General features: G+C 55.5%; 6 protein-coding genes across 6 annotated transcripts; 3 read left to right on the plus strand and 3 right to left on the minus strand.

Moving 5' to 3' along the window:
• Positions 1 to 240: 240 nt before the first annotated feature.
• On the plus strand, positions 241 to 1,204 carry LTR77_006244 (uncharacterized protein; the record flags this gene model as incomplete). Its single annotated transcript, XM_064803486.1, has 2 exons — positions 241 to 268; positions 321 to 1,204. The coding sequence occupies 2 exons, from the start codon at positions 241 to 243 to the stop codon at positions 1,202 to 1,204; spliced, it is 912 nt and encodes a 303-aa protein (XP_064658401.1).
• Positions 1,205 to 1,491: 287 nt separating this feature from the next.
• On the minus strand, positions 1,492 to 4,529 carry LTR77_006245 (uncharacterized protein; the record flags this gene model as incomplete). The annotated part of the gene is made up of 2 exons (XM_064803487.1): positions 1,492 to 4,200; positions 4,260 to 4,529. 2 exons carry the CDS (start codon positions 4,527 to 4,529, stop codon positions 1,492 to 1,494), a joined length of 2,979 nt encoding a protein of 992 aa, XP_064658402.1.
• Positions 4,530 to 4,981: 452 nt separating this feature from the next.
• RPB5 (DNA-directed RNA polymerases II 24 kDa polypeptide (RNA polymerase II subunit 5)) lies at positions 4,982 to 5,726 on the plus strand (the record flags this gene model as incomplete). The annotated part of the gene is made up of 2 exons (XM_064803488.1): positions 4,982 to 5,010; positions 5,066 to 5,726. The coding sequence occupies 2 exons, from the start codon at positions 4,982 to 4,984 to the stop codon at positions 5,724 to 5,726; spliced, it is 690 nt and encodes a 229-aa protein (XP_064658403.1).
• Positions 5,727 to 5,993: 267 nt separating this feature from the next.
• On the minus strand, positions 5,994 to 7,169 carry DAL2_1 (Allantoicase; the record flags this gene model as incomplete). Its single annotated transcript, XM_064803489.1, has 2 exons — positions 5,994 to 7,003; positions 7,058 to 7,169. The coding sequence occupies 2 exons, from the start codon at positions 7,167 to 7,169 to the stop codon at positions 5,994 to 5,996; spliced, it is 1,122 nt and encodes a 373-aa protein (XP_064658404.1).
• Positions 7,170 to 7,328: 159 nt separating this feature from the next.
• DAL2_2 (Allantoicase) lies at positions 7,329 to 9,815 on the minus strand (the record flags this gene model as incomplete). Its single annotated transcript, XM_064803490.1, has 2 exons — positions 7,329 to 9,592; positions 9,644 to 9,815. The coding sequence occupies 2 exons, from the start codon at positions 9,813 to 9,815 to the stop codon at positions 7,329 to 7,331; spliced, it is 2,436 nt and encodes an 811-aa protein (XP_064658405.1).
• Positions 9,816 to 10,554: 739 nt separating this feature from the next.
• Positions 10,555 to 17,637, plus strand: CHK1 (Chk1 protein kinase; the record flags this gene model as incomplete). Its single annotated transcript, XM_064803491.1, has 1 exon — positions 10,555 to 17,637. One exon carries the CDS (start codon positions 10,555 to 10,557, stop codon positions 17,635 to 17,637), a length of 7,083 nt encoding a protein of 2,360 aa, XP_064658406.1.
• Between the last annotated feature and the right edge of the window lie 573 nt (positions 17,638 to 18,210).

Consider the following 18,210-nt stretch of genomic DNA (forward strand, 5'->3'; position numbering starts at 1 on the left):
CAGTAGGTACTCTATATCGCTCACAACTCACCTCGCAAATTTCAGTCTACTACTGGTCACTTGCAACAGCTGAAACCATTTCTTTCACATGCACAGCGCACAGACTTCTTGCTCTCCGTTGTCAGAGGTCTTGATCTTCTCCTTCTCCAAACTCCTTCAAAAAGGACACAACCCACCCAAACCTGAAAGGGATCAACTCCCAGATCGAAGAACAACAGCTCCACCGTGGATACCGCAAACATGTTGCCTACCACTGGCGCGACGTCAGGTGAGTTCTCCCCAAACCTCGCTGCAGTAATGGTGGACTTAACGCCTCCCAGAAGCCGCCACGAATAAGACTGCCTGCGAGCGTGCACTTAACACTGTCGAAATCCTGGAGCAGATCATATTGGAGATGCCCTGCCGCAGAGTGCTCACTGCGCAGAGAGTCTCGAAGCTCTGGAACGACACCATCGCTGGCTCTTTAAGACTCCAGGTTGCGCTATGCTCCACGCCGCTGCCGCCACACCTGGTTCGACTCAGCAACACATCTGCTTCCGAGCAAGACCCGCCGGGAAAGGATTCCAAGCGTGCTGCGCTCGCAGTACCCGAAGACGACACAGCTCTAGGATTGACGCTGCGGTTCTCCACACCACGTCCGACGGAGCAGGCATCAGCAAGCGAAGTCTACGACGAGATCATCGACCTGGCACCCAAGAGATCCCACATCTTCAACCCACTCCTTACGAGAACCATCGGGAGGTCGCGCCAGCAGAAAGCAAGCTGGGATCGCTGCTACTATTTGCCAATGTTGCATGAGTTTGCTGAGTCCGACCTGCCTCAAGAAATGCTTCTTATGCAGGCACCAGTCACCGAGATGGGCGTTGGGCTGGAGCTTACCTGCGGCTTTAAGACGTTCTTGCGTGGACCGTTTTTGGGGCCTACGTACGAGGAAGAACGCCTGATTCATCACACTTGCTGGCAACTCCGGGGGATTGGCTGGGAAGTGTCGTGCATTAAGGGCAATGTGCGGCTGTACAAGGTGCTCGAGATCAGCGACCCTGAGGGCGTGACTGCGCTGGAGATTCTGGAGGTGTGCAGTCGGGAGGCGGAAGTTTGGCGTGAGTTCGAACAAATCGACGGCTTCGAGGAGCGTAGATGGGCGGTGAGGATCGATTGTGGCATCGTTCACACGAGCCTGACGAAAGGGGAGTCTAGCGCATAGAGAATCGTGGTCCGGATTGGCAAGAGTCGTGGGCGATAAGAAGGCGAGGTTCGACAAGCGGAGGATCAGGCTTGGCAAATATGGCTTGGAAGACACCAGTACTTACTCCCGAGCGGACTGCAGCAGAGAACTTCGCAAAGCATCGCATTATCGAAACAGTCCTACAAAGCACTACATACACTGATATCATCCAGCAGGCGGATGGCGTGCATTCGCAATGCTCATCCATACTACACAAAACGTCCCAAAACACCTCGCTGAACTCCACACCTACCCCAGCATAACCTCTACCCCTTCTTCGAGAACCTGCTTCGCAACCCACTGCTCTTCTGCCTCAAATGCCCCTTCCCCTCCTCTTTCCCCTGACCGACCCCACCCCCTTGCGAAGGTCTGCCCGTACTAGCAAAACTCAACGCGCTCTGCGGCCTCTCCCCCCTCACACCCGCCTTCTCCACCCTTGGCGAGCTCTCCTCCTCCTCCGCCTGCGCACCGCCAAGCTGCCTCTGCTGCGCTCGTCGGACTCTCTCCTGCGTAGCTTTAAATTTCTCCAGCAGTTCGGCCCATTTGATCCCGCCATCCTCGCGGCTCTTCAAGCGGTTCTGGCGTTCGAAGGTCGAGACAGCGGACCCAGTCGCCCCCGACCCAGCGCCGACTCCACCGCCTGCTGCACCGCCGCCACGGAGCGAAGGAGCGATGTGCAGGTACCCAATCGCACTCACGCTATTCAGCCGATTCTTCAGCGCGGCGAAAGCGGAGGATTGCGGCAACAGCATCAGCAAACCGTAAAGGCATTTATAGAGATGCGGGAAGCGTTCAGGTTCGAGCAGTTGCATGCGGAGGTAAGTGAAGACCGGGCTCTCGAGGAGTTGGACGAGCTTGTCGATTTGGATGAGGACGTTGACTGTCATCTCCATCTCGGCGAAGATTTGGAGAAGGTGGTACGCCTGCTCGTAGGCTTGCGCGAGCAGGCAAAGGGAGAAGGTGGCGACGGCGTTGACGCACCAGGCTTTGAAGAGGACGGTGAAGAAAGTCTGTCCGTCGCGGGAGTCGAGGTTTCGTAAGCGTTTTCGCAGATCTGCTAGTTCGGGGGCGGTGATGAGGTTGTTGTTGAGGTTCTGCACCATGATGCTGGCGAAATCGATGTCGGAGCCTTCTTCGCGCTCGAGGCAGTCGGCCATCGTGCGGTAGATCTTTTCGGCGCTGAGGCTGAGGCAGAGCTGGCGGATGATGAGGTTGCCTCGGGTTTCAAGGAGCCGGCGGTCGGTGGCGAAGAGTTTGAGAAGATTGACCATAAAGGATGAGAAGTAGCTGTCGTCGCTGCTTTTGCTGATCTGGGAGAGGAGGAGGAGGTCGCGTGTTACCACTGCTTCCGCAGGGTCGGACAGCGTTTTGAGGAGAGCTGGGAACGTTGCGTCCTGGATGGCAAGTATTCGTCTGGGGGACTTGCGGTGCAGCATTATTAGCCAGGCAAGAGCTGCGACGCGGGTAGCTTCGTGCTCGTGGAGGAATTGGAGCGTGAGAGCGTTGACGGCCGCTTCGTAGTCGAGGTCGGTGTGGGCAGCAATCACTTCTGAGGTGGTCTCTTCGAGAGGTGGGGGTTCTGGTGTCTTGACCGAGGGCGTTCGCATCGATGGCGAGATAGGCTCCGGGCTGGTGGGCTTGCGAGGTTGCTGTATTCGTGAAGGTAGAGACGTCGTAGACTGCCGATCGGCGCCATTGGTTTCTCGCAGAGCGCGGAGAGCAGGTATTGTAGGAGCAGATGCGCCTGGCTGTTGTGTAGATGCTGGAGGGTTCTGTTGCGGAAGCTCGGTGGTGGTATTAGTCTTGGCGGGTTCCTCTGGCAGAGACATGATATAGCTCATGAGAGCGGTGTTAACTCTGCTCGCAGCCTGCTTGACCAGGTCAACGTCGTGGCTTAGAGCTGGCAGCACCTGAGCGAGCAGCCTAGGTGTGAAGACCAGGATGTCCTCAGGGCAGATATCCAGGAAGCTCTCGATCCACTTTAATGTGGTCACTTGAATCTCTTCCTCGTTGGATTCTGACAAGAAAGTGACGAGAATGTCCAGTATCCGTTGGTAGTCAATCTGAACGTCCTGACCAGGAATCCATTCATCCTCAAAGCCAGCCGTACCATTCTTCTCATCCTCGTCGTCACCTGCACTCAACGAGGATTCGCTTTGTGCTTCGTCGATTGCATTATCCCGATGTGCCGGCGCGACATCATGAAGGGTGGTAAGTGTCGGTTTCTCTTCGGCCTGCTGCTGCTGTTCCTGTGTAACATCGCCCTGCGCTGTGGCGCTCCTCGGACTGTCCAACACAACGTCACTCGACTGTGTACCATTGCTAGCCTTCCGTATCAGCTCTTTGCTCCGCCTGCTCTCCGCGATGCCTTTCTTTACTGCAGATATCTTCTTTATCTCTGTCAAGAATCTATCGAGTGCCACCTTCGTCGTCGTGTGAACGTCCTGATTTGGATCGGACAGAAATCGCAGCAGCCCGCCGAGAAAGCTAGGCAGATATGCCACAAGCTCCAAGTCCGGTATCGAGTCCAACAGGGTAATCCAGGAGACCAAGAACGTCCTCGTAAACGGGTTCAGCACATGTATTCGTTCTTGCAGCAGCGGTATGAATCGCGGCAGACTGAAAGCCGTCTGCACCTCTCCATTTCCCGCACCCTCTTCCCTTTCACCATTCTCGCTTCCCACGACCTCTTCATTCGTGATCAATATGCTGGCATATGTCGCGGCGCTCTCGCTGACGATATCTTTGACTAACCGATCCAATAATTCTGCACCATTCTTCACACTCAACTCCGTGTCGGCGGCAAGCTTGCACAAAGCGTCAAACACATCGTTGAAGTAAACCAAGATTTCGCCCTTAGCGACTTTGGCGATATTGTACATGCTCTCGCAGGCATAATATCGAACTCGGGCATCTTGATCGCTGAAGCAGGCAAGGACTGGGGGGACGATGGCGCGGAGGTAGCGTGCGACTTCCTGTATGTCAATCAGTACCGCAAACCACAGGAGCGTGGCTTGAGAATGTTGATTCTTACAGCTCCCAATGCTATCGCTGCGGCAGCCAGTCCAATGAGGCCGCCATTGCGAGCGTGCGGTTGGTGTACAGCATATGCATAGTCGTGACAGAGCTGGTGTACGATCTTGGCGATACGGTCGTGGTTGTTCTCAGCCAAAGCATTGCGGATGGAGGACTCGAGTCTGGGTAGTTCTTCGGTCAGCTGGTCTGCGAACAGGATGTGCTCATGACTGTCTCTTGGGGGACTGCCTCGAGTGAGGAAAGTGGTGATGCTGCTTGGGAAGGGCATCGAGGAGGCGATGTGTGGTTACGGACATGTCAGAAGAAGGGGGATCAGGGAGAGGGTCATGCTTACTCCAACGCGCCTGCCTTTCGCTTGTCGTACAGCTTGTCGGCCAGCAGTCGCTGCGAGCTCGCGTCCATCCTTCACCGGTGCGTTGTCGTGCGGCTCATTGCGATGGTATGTGACACATGTCAATTGACATTGGAGCAGTCTTCTGAGTAGGGACAATCAACTCGAGGACTCTAAGCAAGTGAGGTCAAGATACGCATCAACCACTCCGCAGCCGTCGCCTCGTGGCAGCTTCCCCACGAAAACAGACCGCCAAGAATAGCATGTCGATCCTCTGCGCATGACTCGCCAAACCTGCAGCTGCAGCACTTTTCTGGCTGGCTTCTAGAACACCAACTTCACAATCAATCTTCTTCCACACCACCACCTCCCCCCTCACCACCGCAACCATGTCCAACGACGAAAACGAGCGCGAGCTGTACGTTCCCCATCCAGCCATCAACCACATTACCCTCCGCTAACGCAGACTACAGCACCCGCCTCTGGCGCATAACCCGCACAGTGAAAACCATGTGCCTCGACCGCGGCTACGAGCTCACTGAAGACGAATGCGCCATCCCCCTCTCCCAGTTCCGCGACCTCGTCACCGACGACACCGGCACCCCGCAACGCACAAAAATGGCCTTCACCGCGCGCCCATCCGCCGAAATGCTCGCGCGCTACACCCCGTTACCAAAACCGGGCAGCGTCGCGACGCCGGAGCCGCAGATCGGCACGATACATGTGGAGTTCAACCCGAACACGTCGGTGGGGATAAAGGACCTGAAGCAGTTCGCGCAGCTATTGCAGGAGAAGAACTACTACACCGGCATCTTCATCACGCAAGCCGCGCCGACGAGCTCCGCGTTGAAGATTATTCCGAGTCTGCTGCCGATTCAGATGGAGATTTTCAAAGAGGAGGATCTGCTGGTGAATATTTCGCGACATGAGCTTGTGCCGAAGCATTTGCTTCTGAGTCCCGAGGAGAAGAAGGGGTTGCTGGAAAGGTATCGGTTGAAGGAGACGCAGTTGCCGCGGATACGGGTCGATGATCCGATGGCGAGGTATTTGGGGTTGAGGAGGGGGCAGGTGGTGAAGATTATAAGGAAGAGTGAGACGGCGGGGCGGTACGCGAGTTATCGGTGGGTGATATGAAGGACGAGCCTGAGAGGGTGGGACGAGGAATTGAGAGTCTGTGTGGCATGAAGAAGCAAGCTGGGTTGGGCGGGCATAGCGAGGCGTTCTGAGGGTACGTTCGGAGTAGGAGGACTACGGATCTTCTACAGCGAGCGAAAGACACTGCTACGGCAGAAGTGTAAGAGTAGGCACAAAGCCACGAACCGAGAAGTCCAAAATTCGACCGTGCAGCATCGATTTCATCACATTCATGGCCATAATTCGACCCTCCAGAAGACCGGACCTCTACACCTTCCCACCCCTCCCAACCAACCTTCCACCCTCAGCCCTCCTCCCGAAAACCCTCAACCTCTTCACCCCACCATCAGGAATAATTACCATCTTCACCCACCCAACCACCCCGTCCCCACCCCTCAACACCTCCCTCCCAAACTCATGCTCCTTATCCGGCTCACAAGGCTGCTTCTCTAAAACCTCCTTCCACACCCCACTATCATGCGCCGGCGCCTCCTCTCCCGCCTCTGCAGCAAATATCTGCACCTTCTGCGGAAAGTTCCCGCGGAAATGCGCCGTATCCACCACCACCCTCTCGATCTGGCCCGGCACGCCTAAGCGGACGATAACCCAATCGACATGTTCACCTCGACTTCGCTTAGTTTCCCAGCCGTCGCCCATATCCTTCCCTCGTCCGGGAAGAAGGAGGTTGTCTTTGGTTCCGAAGTGTTGGTCCGAGCACGAGACCGCTACGCCTCCGTTTACGGTCGCGGCGAGGTCGAAGACCGTGTCCAAGCTTTGCGGGAGGATGGGTATGACGTGCCCGTAGAGGCGGAAGCGGGCGATGCCGCCGTCGGGGAACATGCATAACCTCACATGCGTGTACGCCTGTGGAGTGACTTGGGGAAGGAGCCAGGCGTGCCGCTGACTAGGGCCGCAAGACTGTTTGTCCAAGATCGTTCTCCATCCCTGATAGCCTTCCTTCATAACCTCCCGCTCCCTCGCATCGTCGATATAACATCCCTCAACCCTGACCTCCGGCGCATGATTGCCATTGAAAAACGCCGTATCCACCTCCACACCCTTCACCCTCCCACTCGCGACTCCAAGTCTTATGATCACCCAATCGAACTCTTGCGGATTATGGCGACGAGTTTCCCAGCCGTCGTACCAAGCACCGGTTTCGACGAAGACGCCCGGTTTATGGACGGGAGGGGTGGGGGTGAGGAGATTGGAGGCGGCGGCGAAGAACTCGTTGCTGCAGGAGACGATGCGGGAGCCGAGTGGGGCGGAAGCGAGGTCTGAAAGACTCAATGGTTAGCTGGAGCCATTGGAAGCGGGAGGGCAGGACGTACCTATAGAGGTGGATTTGAAGGTCTTGTCGATTTCGGAGGCTGAGATCTGTGTTACGGCGTCGGTAGACATCTTCTCTGCTGCTGCCTCGGGAGGCAGAACTGGTGCTTCCATGGTAACTCAAGGTTCGTCGAAGAAAAGTTGTTTAGAGCATGCTGCAGAGAGCTTGTCGTTGTATTTCAAGCTCTATCGATATCGGCCAACTCCGACTCACCTCCGAACGCTGCGGCAAAAGCCGATCTTCGCTCGAGATGCCGAAAAATCCAATCTTCATCATGAGCTATCGCTGAACTGTGCTCCTTCGTACAGATTGCTGTGATTCTGCTTCCCGCCTGGATCGAGTTTTGCCAGAAATTCTGGAGGCACGGAAGGGAAGTATCGTCGTTCTCGCTCCTTGTTCATCCCGCCGAAGCCGGCGCCGTAGCTGATGAGCATGTCTGTTGATGTTGGGAGGTGGAAGGGAAGTAGGAGGGCGGGATTGAGGAGGTTGGAATCTGGCATGTCGTTGTCGTCTTCTCCCGAAGGTGTCATGGGTGGTTGTGGCGTGCCTTTGCCATTCGTTTCGTCCGGATTCTTGCCATTGGCGGGTGTCACGGGACGGTCAGCAGATGCTGTTCCCTCAACTGGAGGAGCCAGTGGCTTTTTGGGTCTGCTCTTGACTTCTTGAATGTATCTCAGTGAGGCCTTGCCGAGCGTCTTCTCTCCCACCTCTGCCCGGTAGTGCTTGACGGCGTGCAGTAGCTGGGTGGTAGAAAGTGTAGGCAGTTGCTGCAGAGTCGTGTCCATAGCTTCTCTGTCCTCCCCCAGCGAAGAGAAGCATTGCAGCCACTGCAGCAGTTGGACGACCGGCGCGAGGTGTCGCCGAGCAGCGTCCACTGTCGCCTCGCCAGTCGCGGTCATCTGTCCATTCTCATAGTGCTCAGGCTGCCGGTTGTTGCTGCGCGCCCAGTCTTCGAGCATGGAAATGTTCATGCGAATCTGCATCGCTTTCGTTCGGGCCAGGTATCGCTTGTTGGACATTATCCGGTTGAAGACTTCTGCGCCAAGCCAGTAGTAGAGTTGCGAGAGGATTTGCGTCGCGATAACAGAATGCACGTCGTAGAGATCGAGCACAAAAAGAGTCGAAGAGAGAAGAGATGTGATATTTCGTGGCGATATCTGCGCTTTCCGCTTCGGCGAGGGCGGTCGAAATCGCTTCTCAGCTGGCTCAGGCTTGACATGCGACTTCTTCCGAAGAAACTTCCATTCGTTCTGGAAAGCGATGTCCTCGAATCCAGGAATCGTCTCGTGGTCGAGCATAGCCGAGTCCAAGACTTTGTCCATACGTCTCTCGGCGTCTCGGATGACAAGGATATAGATCTCGTGAATCAGCTCTGCCATCTGGGCTTGGAACTGTGATGTCTGCTGCCCCAAACCACTGTCTTTCTTCAAATAGTAGAGCAGCAGCGTGGCGTTGGAGATCCAAAACGCCAATATTGTCATGTCCCACTGATGTCTATCGACCACCGCATAAATCTTCTCCTGCGCAGATACCAGCCAGTCGGCCAGCAGTTCGTGATTCGCGTGGTAATGCGCGTATCGAGCACCGAGGAAGATGATGTTGGCTGGGACAGGCTTTTGCGTCGCCGATCGTTGAGGCGTCATGTTCGTTACGACCACATCCAGTATTCGCTCGATATCGCTCTCCATGAATACGAACATCTGATCGTTCAAGCATCGATCCCAAACGAAATCCTGGCCCTCTGAATCCTCAGGCGAGTCAGGTTGTTCGTCCAGTCCAAGATTGCCAAGATCGACTTCAAGGTTGATTGCGCTCTCCATCATCATGCGCCGCCTCATTTCGCTCTCTGCCAGCTCCTCCTCAAACCTGTCTTGCGAAAAGCCAGCGCTGTAGAAGTCCTCCGTCACACCAGCATTTCCAATACTGTAGCCACTGTGTTGCAGAAAGTCGGACATCTCGCTGTTGGGAGGCACGAAGTCCAGTGCGGTCCTACCGCTTGATGACTTGACATCTGTACTCGCTCCGTGGTCCAACAGCAGTTTGGCAATGTCCTTGTGTCGGTTCGTCATCGCCCACATCAGCGCCGTCCATTGATTCCGGTCTTGGTTGTCGACTGTAGCACCGGCGTTCAGCAACGCCAGGACCACCTCTCTATGGCCGAAACAGCTGGCGTAGACCAGGGGTGGTGTCCCTTCTGCATCTACGGTATCCAAATCGACGATAGTAGAAGCCTGCCCCCTCGTCAACCTGTTCACTCTCTGCGCATCTCCGTTGCTAGCAGCCATGAATAAGAAATCCTGGAGAGACTGCTTCTTCTGGTCCCGCGACAAGTTCTCATCGCCCAGAACATCGTCTTCTTCCGTCTCGCCTGTGTCTCCGTCGCCCTTCCGAGCCTGAGTTGCAAACATCTGAGTGACCCTCGCATCGTCGTTGCCAAAGTCTCGGCCAAATGCATCTTCATCGTCGGGCTCGTGAAGAGCGAGGTTGAAGTTCATGGGCTTGGCGATGGTTGGTGCTGAGAGGAATTGTGACTGTCCTGCACATGGTCAACTTTGTCTCTCATTTTAATTTCGTGGGCTGTGTATACCCTGCCATGCATCATAATACTCCGTCTCCTCATTGTAACTGCGGAAGTTCTGCCGGTCGTCGAGAGATCGTGGGAGATCTGCTGGTAACTGTCGAGCCTGCTCCGCCTCTTCCTGTGCCTCTTCAAACTGCTCATTCTCTGGATCCCCAATGTCACCTCCTCCTCGTTCCATGGCGAACACTTCCTGGTCACCTTCTGCGGCTCTGGCGAGCAAGGATGGGCGTCATTGGGCGTGCTGTCAAGGGCTCGAGCGTGAGCTTGAAGCAGGTAGCAAGCCGTGTGGCGTTTGTATGGTCGAGCTGCGTTTGTGGGGCCGGTGTTCTTGCCTCTTGCCCAGGGTATGAGGTACGTCGTTGAGTCTGGCTTCAACATATCAAGGCATCCCAAGATCAAGTAGCTCTCGAAACCTTGCACTACTCGAACCAATCGGCAGTGAAGTCCCCAAGTGGAGTAGAGTGCAACGGGCTCGCCCGAGACGTGCATGAGGAGGCGGATGCGAGTGTGTCAGCTGCAGCATTGCTTTCTCATGAACTCGACCATTACCAATTTGCCTGGACTTAGTGCTTCAGATACTCCTGGATATCTCCTTTTCAGTACAACAGCAGCAACATCTATCACACCCAGGCACTTTGAGAGGTCCAAACAAGCTAGTATTCGGCATCGGCATGCCGACGACAGCTCCATCTAGGCCGAATAGAGTTTGGGACGACGTCGATCAGCAACCGCACCTCCTGCGTATGAGCGCGCAACCTCGAAACACGACAGAGCCAGTATACGCGGGTCCCGTCCATCTCACTGGACAACATCCATCAAAGGCCCAATATACATGACGAACGCATCTCCCGAACAGGCCGGTTGCCGCGGTCGAAGCATCTTGTGCTAGCGGTGGGAGGTCACGAAACACAGGCGACATGGAGGAGCGGGATGGCGACGACTATCCAGCGCCTGTGAGGCCATTTGGTACAGACGAAACGGACCAGCAGACGCAATCCATGTTCAAGCGCACCTACGCACGCTTCCGCGAAGAACTACCCGAGTACGACTTTCTCGAGAGCTTCACGCCCTTCCACAGCAGTTATGACGCCTGGCACTTCTTTGGAACGAAGCGAAGCAAAGCCGTGCCGCATGGTGGTAAAACGAGCACGACGTCAGGGTCTACGCCGACCACATCGAATTACAACTACGCCGAATCAGACGAAACGGAGAAAGAGAAGGATGTCTATGTCGTCGCACGCGTCTCCGTCCATTCGCTGCGGCTCGAGCGAGAGTACAAAGTTCTGCAAAAGCTGGTGGCAGAATCGGATCCGGAATGCCGGCATGTCGTAAGGCCGCTGCAATTCGTTCGGCTGCCCGCTCGGCAACATGGGGATGTGCCAATGGCGGTCTCGCTCGTTGAAGCACCGGGCAAGAGTGTTTTACACGAGCTTGTGGAGTTTGGACCGAACTTTTACGCAGGATCGCCAGATTCTCCGCAGATCCAGAGACAAGGCCAGTTCCCGCTGTTGATGTTCCTCGATTTTGCGATTGGTGCTTGCGAGAGTTTGGAGATTCTGCATCATGGGCAAGAGCTGGTCCACGGCGAGATCAGACCCGATGCTTTCCACTTCCACAAGGACACCTGTGTTGTTCGGATGATCAACTTTGGCTCTGGAGCAAGAAGTTTCGAGCGAGGCTTGACATCTGCTGGCTGGGCGAGTCTGGTTTCGGAGCGCGGCGTACAGCACAAGCTTCAATTTATTGCACCGGAACAAACTGGACGCTTACCAGCTGAGCCAGATTCGCGAACAGATATATACTCTCTTGGAGTGCTTTTCTGGACGATGTTAACGGGCATGCCGGCCTTCGAAGGGAAGACGCCTCTGGATATTATGCAGAATGTTCTTTCTAGGAGGATCCCTCCTGCTCATACGCAACGTCGAGATATCCCGGAAGCACTGAGTGCGGTGCTCACCAAGATGTCATACCGAAGCATGGACGATCGCTACAACAGCATCACCGGCGTAAAACACGACCTTCAGTCGATAAAGCGGATCATGGTTGATGCTGACAAAGAAGCTCTGGAGAAGTTCAAGGTTGGAACGACAGACATATCATGTTTCTTCAATCTCCCTACTCAGCTCGTTGGCCGCGACGACCAAAAGCAGACTATCCTGGCTGTCATCGAAAAGGCCGCCCAACGGTCAGCTCGTGCCGCCCCGATCGCGCGCAAAGGGCTGTACAGCTTAAGTTCCCGGACCTCGATGTGGTCCAGCGATCGAGCCGACATTTCCTTGCTCGAAGATATAATCAGTGACAGTACTTCTTCCAACGAACGCGACCGCGATTCACGACTGAACTCGATTCCAGAGATGTCGCCTTTCGACGTCGTCCGGAATAAGCGCATGTCTCCTAGAAACGGCAGCGTAGGGTCTTCTACCAACTCAATGGTTGACGAATCAGATTACAAGCCTTTACAAGAGACCAGGTCATCGCAAGACAGTCGTGGATCCGTGATGGATAATAGCTCAGTCCAGCGATCAACGTCCAACCACCAGCTGAACGGCGACGCTAGCTCGCTGATGCGGACAGCCCAAAAGCTGAAACGGAAGGGACGAACTGAGCTCGTTGCGATATGCGGCGCCGCAGGCTTCGGCAAGTCAAGTCTTGTCCAGAGCATCACTCCCGCAGCTCGACGACATGGCTACTTCACTTCGGCCAAGTTCGATCAGATTAAGACCACGCCGTTTCAGCCAGTGATACAGCTCATGTCGTCTCTGTTCCGGCAGATCTTCTCCGAGCACGATGTCAGTACACCTTTCCACGACAACATTCGGACATTCGTCAAGCCATTTTGGGGCGTCCTGCACTCGTACCTGCAGTTACCTGTCTGGTTGCTGACATCGTCGGCTGGTGGCTCAGGCATGAGCAAATCTTCTATGACACCGAATTCGATGCTGAACGGTGCGGCTCCGGAACAGAGAAAGATGTGCAGCCAGCAGTCGACTTCCGACTGGTTGCGCGCCGGTGGGTCGAACAAGGCGTCGAGGTTTATGCACATCTTTCTGGACACCTTGAGGCTCCTGGCAGTGCAAAAATTCATCTGCTTCTGTCTGGACGATCTCCAGTTCGCCGATCAAGAAAGTCTGGAGCTGCTGCAACTCATCGTCTCAGCGCACATTCCTATCGTCCTGATTGTCACACATCGCGGAGATGACTCGCTGACAGGCAAGACCAAGCAAATCGTCAGCCGGGCTACAAAAGTAGAGCTGGGACCTTTCACGGACGATGAGACTGCACAATATTCCTCGGAAACGCTCCACCGGCCCAAAGAGTACTGCATGCCATTGGTGGCAGTCGTACAGGAAAAGACCAGTGGCAACCCATTCTTCGTACGTGAGATGATGGATGCAGCGTATCGGAAGAAATGCCTCTACTACTGTTGGAAGTGCTCACAGTGGGAGTACAATCTCGACAGGCTGTTCCAACATTTCTCAAGTCCTGACGGCAGCCGCTTCTCCTCGAACGACTTCATCGTGCGACGATTGAAGGAGCTCCCAATCGATACGCAGTCGCTCCTGGCTTGGGCCGCTATTATTGGGAACAGCTTCTCCTACAATATTATCCAACTGGTCATGCGCTGCGACTGCTCAAGTTCGGTCCCTGCTCATCTGATACCTCCACGGACTGATGATGCGGTAGCAGCACTACAGACTGCGATTCAAGGTTTCGTCCTGGTCACCACTGAAGAAGAGGATAGGTTCCGCTTCGCTCACGATAGGTATGTCGCTGCGGCAGAAGCGCTCTGCGCTGCTTATGACAAGGAGGAGATGCATTTCGTTGTCGCAGCGGCCATGTTGAAGCATGAGCCGTACGACCCAGTCAACTCGCCGTCAACCGTGCTGTTCACGCAAGCACATCACGTCTGTGAGTCGCTCGCTGTCATCAAGAAGCGAGTCTCGCATCGTGCGTCCTACCGAGACCTGCTCTACCAAGCCGCCGAGTCCGCGCGTGATTCTGGCGCTCGCAGATCAGGTCTTTACTACTTCAAGTGCTGCATTAATCTACTGCAGGACGAGCCATGGCGTGATGGCGAAGACTGCAGCTATTCCGAGACTTTGGCACTGTTCACTAGGGCAGCTGAGGCTTGCTTGCAGTCCGGCGACTTCAACTCTGCAGGCTTGTGTTTGAGGCCCATCTTCAAGAACGCGCGAGATGCTACTGATAAGGCACCGGCGTCCATCATCTGCAGCCGCATCTCTACGGCACAAGGTAGAGCCAATGCTGCGTTTTGCAGGCTCAAGGATGCATTGGAAGAGCTCGGTGTTGAGATTCCCGACTGCACGTGGGAAGAGTGCGACGAAGAGTTCCACAGGCATCTCGACCTCCTTCGTGGCAGGGAGCCCGACTTCACAGCCGCCGCTACTACTACGGATCGCACCTTATCTGTCATCGGCGCAGTACTGACCGAACTCTCCAGCACCACTTTCTGGATGGATTCTCTGCTGTTCTACCAAGCCAATCTCCGCATGCTCAATTTGTATCTCGAACGCGGCCTCTTTCCCCAGGCCGGCGTGGGCTTCGTGCACTTTGCTAGCATCGCTGTGTACCGCTTTAGCCTCGTCCAGGTCGGACTCGAGTTCGGCAACACGGCACTTCGGATTTTTGACCATTTCGAAAGTGAGATCTACACTGTCGGAAGAGGCTTGACGCTGCATGCACTGTTTCTTGGCCATCTCCAGCAGGAGATGAGAGACAATTACGCCGCGCTGAACAAAGGGCTTGAAGCGGCTGCGGCTGCTGGTGACAATTACCTGCACATTCTCAACAAGGGCATCCTAGCTGCTTACCAAGTCTGGGGCGGTGGGAACTTTGCAGAGATCGAAGCATATGTCCAGTCGGTCGGCGAGGAGTTTCCCGACTGGCACGAGGACATTCGAGGTGGTGTGTTCCTTACCGGAATCCGACAGTACTGCAGAGCGCTGCAAGGGAAGACGAACTGGAAGTCTGCAAAAGAGATCTTCTGCGACGACATCCACGACACCGAAAGTTACTACAGGGCCGTGGAGGCCAAGACATCGCATCCCAAGCGCGGCCTGCAGGTCTACAAGGTCTACCTCCTTGCGACGCTGTACCGGTTCGGACACTACAAGGAAGCGCTCGAACTGGGGGAGACGCTGCTCAACGACGCCGAGAACCTCTGGTGCATGCGGTACACGTACTCGACATACTTCTTCGTGTCCATGAGCCTCCTGTCAACGCTTCGCGAGGACCCAGAACACAAAGACCAAGAAGCGATCCTGAAGCGTGTCAGTGACCTCAAGGCTCGCATCGAAGTCGTCTCCAGCGTGAATCCAGTTAACTACTTCACGCTGCTGAAGTGCATCGATGCTGAGACCTGCGATGCGATGGAAAAGTACGGCTCCTGCCTCAAGCACTACGAGGAAGCCGTCAATCACGCCATCGTGCACGGCTTGTCGCTCGATGAAGCGCTTTCGCTGGAACTCTACGGTGATTTCCTGCAACGACGAGGCGCATCAAAGCCCGCCCGATCGACTATCGTGGATGCTATCGCAGCATACCGCAGGATTGGCGTCACTGCTAAAGCGGATCAGCTCGCCGACCGCTTCGCTTTCCTGCTGTACGGCACGCGGTCCCTGTCGATGATGGACGCCGGCACGCAGACGGAGATCATGGACGCGGAGCCGACTTCGTACCAACTGGAGAAGATGGCGAGCCATCAGATCGAGCAGAGCTCCGTGGACCGCGCGCAGGCATGGCTGGATCCGCATTCGGCTGGTACACCGCATCCGTCGAAGCAGCCGGCGCCGCAGTTGTCTGGAGGGCTGTCGGCTGCGGGGCTGGATATGATCGATCTGACTAGTATTCTGGAGTCGTCGCAGCTGCTGTCTTCGGAGTTGAATGTCGATAAGCTTTTGTCGAAGCTGACGGAGATTATCGTTGAGTCTACCAGTGCTGATTTGTGCGGCATCTGTGTCGAAGATAATACAGGGAGGTGGTATATCGCGGCGACGAATTCTGCGGATGGGTTCCCGACACCGCCGGCTGGGAGGCTGCTGGAAAACATCGACGATCCGGTTGGGAAGCAAGTCACGCTGTACACCTTACGCTTCAAAGAGCAGGTCTTCTTACGGAACGTCCTGGATGACGAACGCTTCGCCAACGTGCCACAGTGGTGGCTGGAAGCCAATCCGGAAGGAGTCTCAACCATTGCCCTCCCCATCCTGCACGGCAACAGCGTCCTCATGGGCAGTGTCTACTGTCAAGCACCGCCCAACATCTTCACTGAGCGCACGGTGACTCTGCTCAAACTGCTCGTCAATCAGATTGCAATTTCCATCGCCAACGCTCTGCTCTTCAAGCGGGCGGAGAAGGTGTCGGCTAGCAACTCTTCGATGCTCGAGGTGCAGAAGCAGGCTCTTGCCCAGGCACGCGAGGCGGAGAAGAAGGCCAAGGCTGCTGAGGCGAAAGCCATGGAGATGGTTCGACTCAAAGACGAAGCGGCGAAGGCGAAAAGCATGTTCTTGGCGAACGTCTCGCATGAGCTGCGGACACCGCTCAATGGCGTCATTGGCATGAGCGAGATGTTGAAGGGAACACCGCTAAACAAGGAGCAAGAGGACCATGCGGACTCGATCCGGGTATGTGCGGATACACTGTTGAGCGTCATCAACGACATCTTGGACTTCAGCAAGCTGGAAGCTGGCAAGATGCAGGTCTTCTCGGTGCCGCTGTCGTTGAATGAGACGATCAGTGAAGTGGTCAGGGCGCTGTCGTACACGAACGTGGAGAAGAGTCTGCATACGATTGAGGAGCTGGACATCGACCCGAAGCTGATTGTGTACGGCGATCCCGTCCGGCTGCATCAGATTCTGATGAACTTGATGTCGAACGCGTACAAGTTCACTTCGCAAGGCCAAGTCACAGTCAAGGCGAAGGCCGATTACGAGGACAAGGAGTCTATCAAGGTGACCATCTCGGTCATCGATACTGGTATTGGTATCACCGGCGAGCAGCAGAAGAAGCTATTCCTCCCTTTCTCGCAGGCGGACTCGAGCACTGCGCGCAGCTATGGTGGCACTGGTCTGGGTCTGTCGATTTGCAAAGCCATCATTGAGAATGTCATGCGTGGCCGTATCTGGCTTGAGAGTACCCCAGGTGTGGGTACTACTGTCTCGTTCAGTATGTCGTTCAAGAAGGTCAAGTCGACAACAAACGGCGAGCCGAACGGCAAGATCACGCCCACGGGCAGAGAAGCGGATCCCATGGCCATCTTCACCCCACCCGCAGAGGATGGCGAGAACAAGCGCCCCTTTGGAAGTCTGGCCGGCATTCCGCGCGATCAGTTGAAAGTCTGTATTGCAGAAGACAACCCGATCAATCAGAAAATCGCCATCAGCTTCGTCAAGAAACTCGGCTTCAGCTGCGAAGCCTACGGCGATGGCCAACAAGCTGTCGATGCCCTTGGTCGCGCAAGCGACGACAACCACCCCTTCCATCTTGTCCTGATGGACGTCCAGATGCCTGTTCTCGACGGCTACAACGCCACCCGCGCCATCCGCAACCACGCCGACAAGCGTGTGCGCGAAATCCTCGTCATCGCCATGACCGCCAGCGCCATCCGCGGGGATCGCGAGAAGTGTCTCGAAGCGGGCATGAACAACTACCTCGCCAAACCCGTTCGCGCGGACACGCTGAAGCAGATGCTGGAGAGTTATCTCAACCAGCCTGAACGGGCTATGCCGAATTTGCAGGAGGAGGCGAACGATCTGGTCAACAGCACGTTATCGAAGGAGTCGCAGGAGGATGGGGCGGATCCAACACATTTGGCGCCTAACGGAAAGGCTGGGAGTGAGAGGCCTAAGAGCCCAGATCGCAGGATTACGGAGAGGCACTTGAGGCCTGAGGAGATGGTGCAGAAGGCAAAGGATATGCCGATGGCGAATCGGCTTAAGGAGTCTGTGAAGGGCAAGGTTGAGGGAGAGGGTGGGACGTAGATGGAGGTGGAGGTGGAATTGGTTGGCTGTCTTGAGTATTTCAGCGTGGTGCTGCGGAGTTTTTATCTATCGCTTTAGGGCCAGCCCGCCCGCCCTGCTTGGGTAGAGGGGCTGGATGTTTGGATGTAGAGATCTTGTTGTTGATCTTCATGATCTCCTGTTTGCTGGCTGTCGGGATCTTGTCTCAATCGGACAGAATGCATGTTGCAACGAACGTGATCGTCGGCATACCGGCAGTGGACGGCGTTTGCCGGCTGCTGCTTGCTTTCCATTTCCCGACCTCCTCACTTCCAGGTGACGACGCTGCAACATCACCTGCAAGTGGTATCACCAAGCGAGGTGTCTGCTCCGCACATGGACATACCGGACGAAGGCCCCGTGGGTACGAGGACGTGTAGCAGTGTACCGTGCTATTACCGGAGCTCTTGCGAGATGCTCTGGCACCCTCGAGCTACGGACGCGAGCAGAGGTAAGACTATGCAGGAGTTTCCTATCTTCCCCCTCCATACATTTCATCCGCTCTACAATCTCGTATATGTTGGTTGGTTTCTCTAGCATCGCCCTGTCAAAACA

Source organism: Saxophila tyrrhenica, assembly GCF_035928015.1.
Source record: "Saxophila tyrrhenica strain CCFEE 5935 chromosome Unknown scaffold_9, whole genome shotgun sequence".
Lineage (NCBI taxonomy): Eukaryota > Fungi > Ascomycota > Dothideomycetes > Mycosphaerellales > Extremaceae > Saxophila > Saxophila tyrrhenica.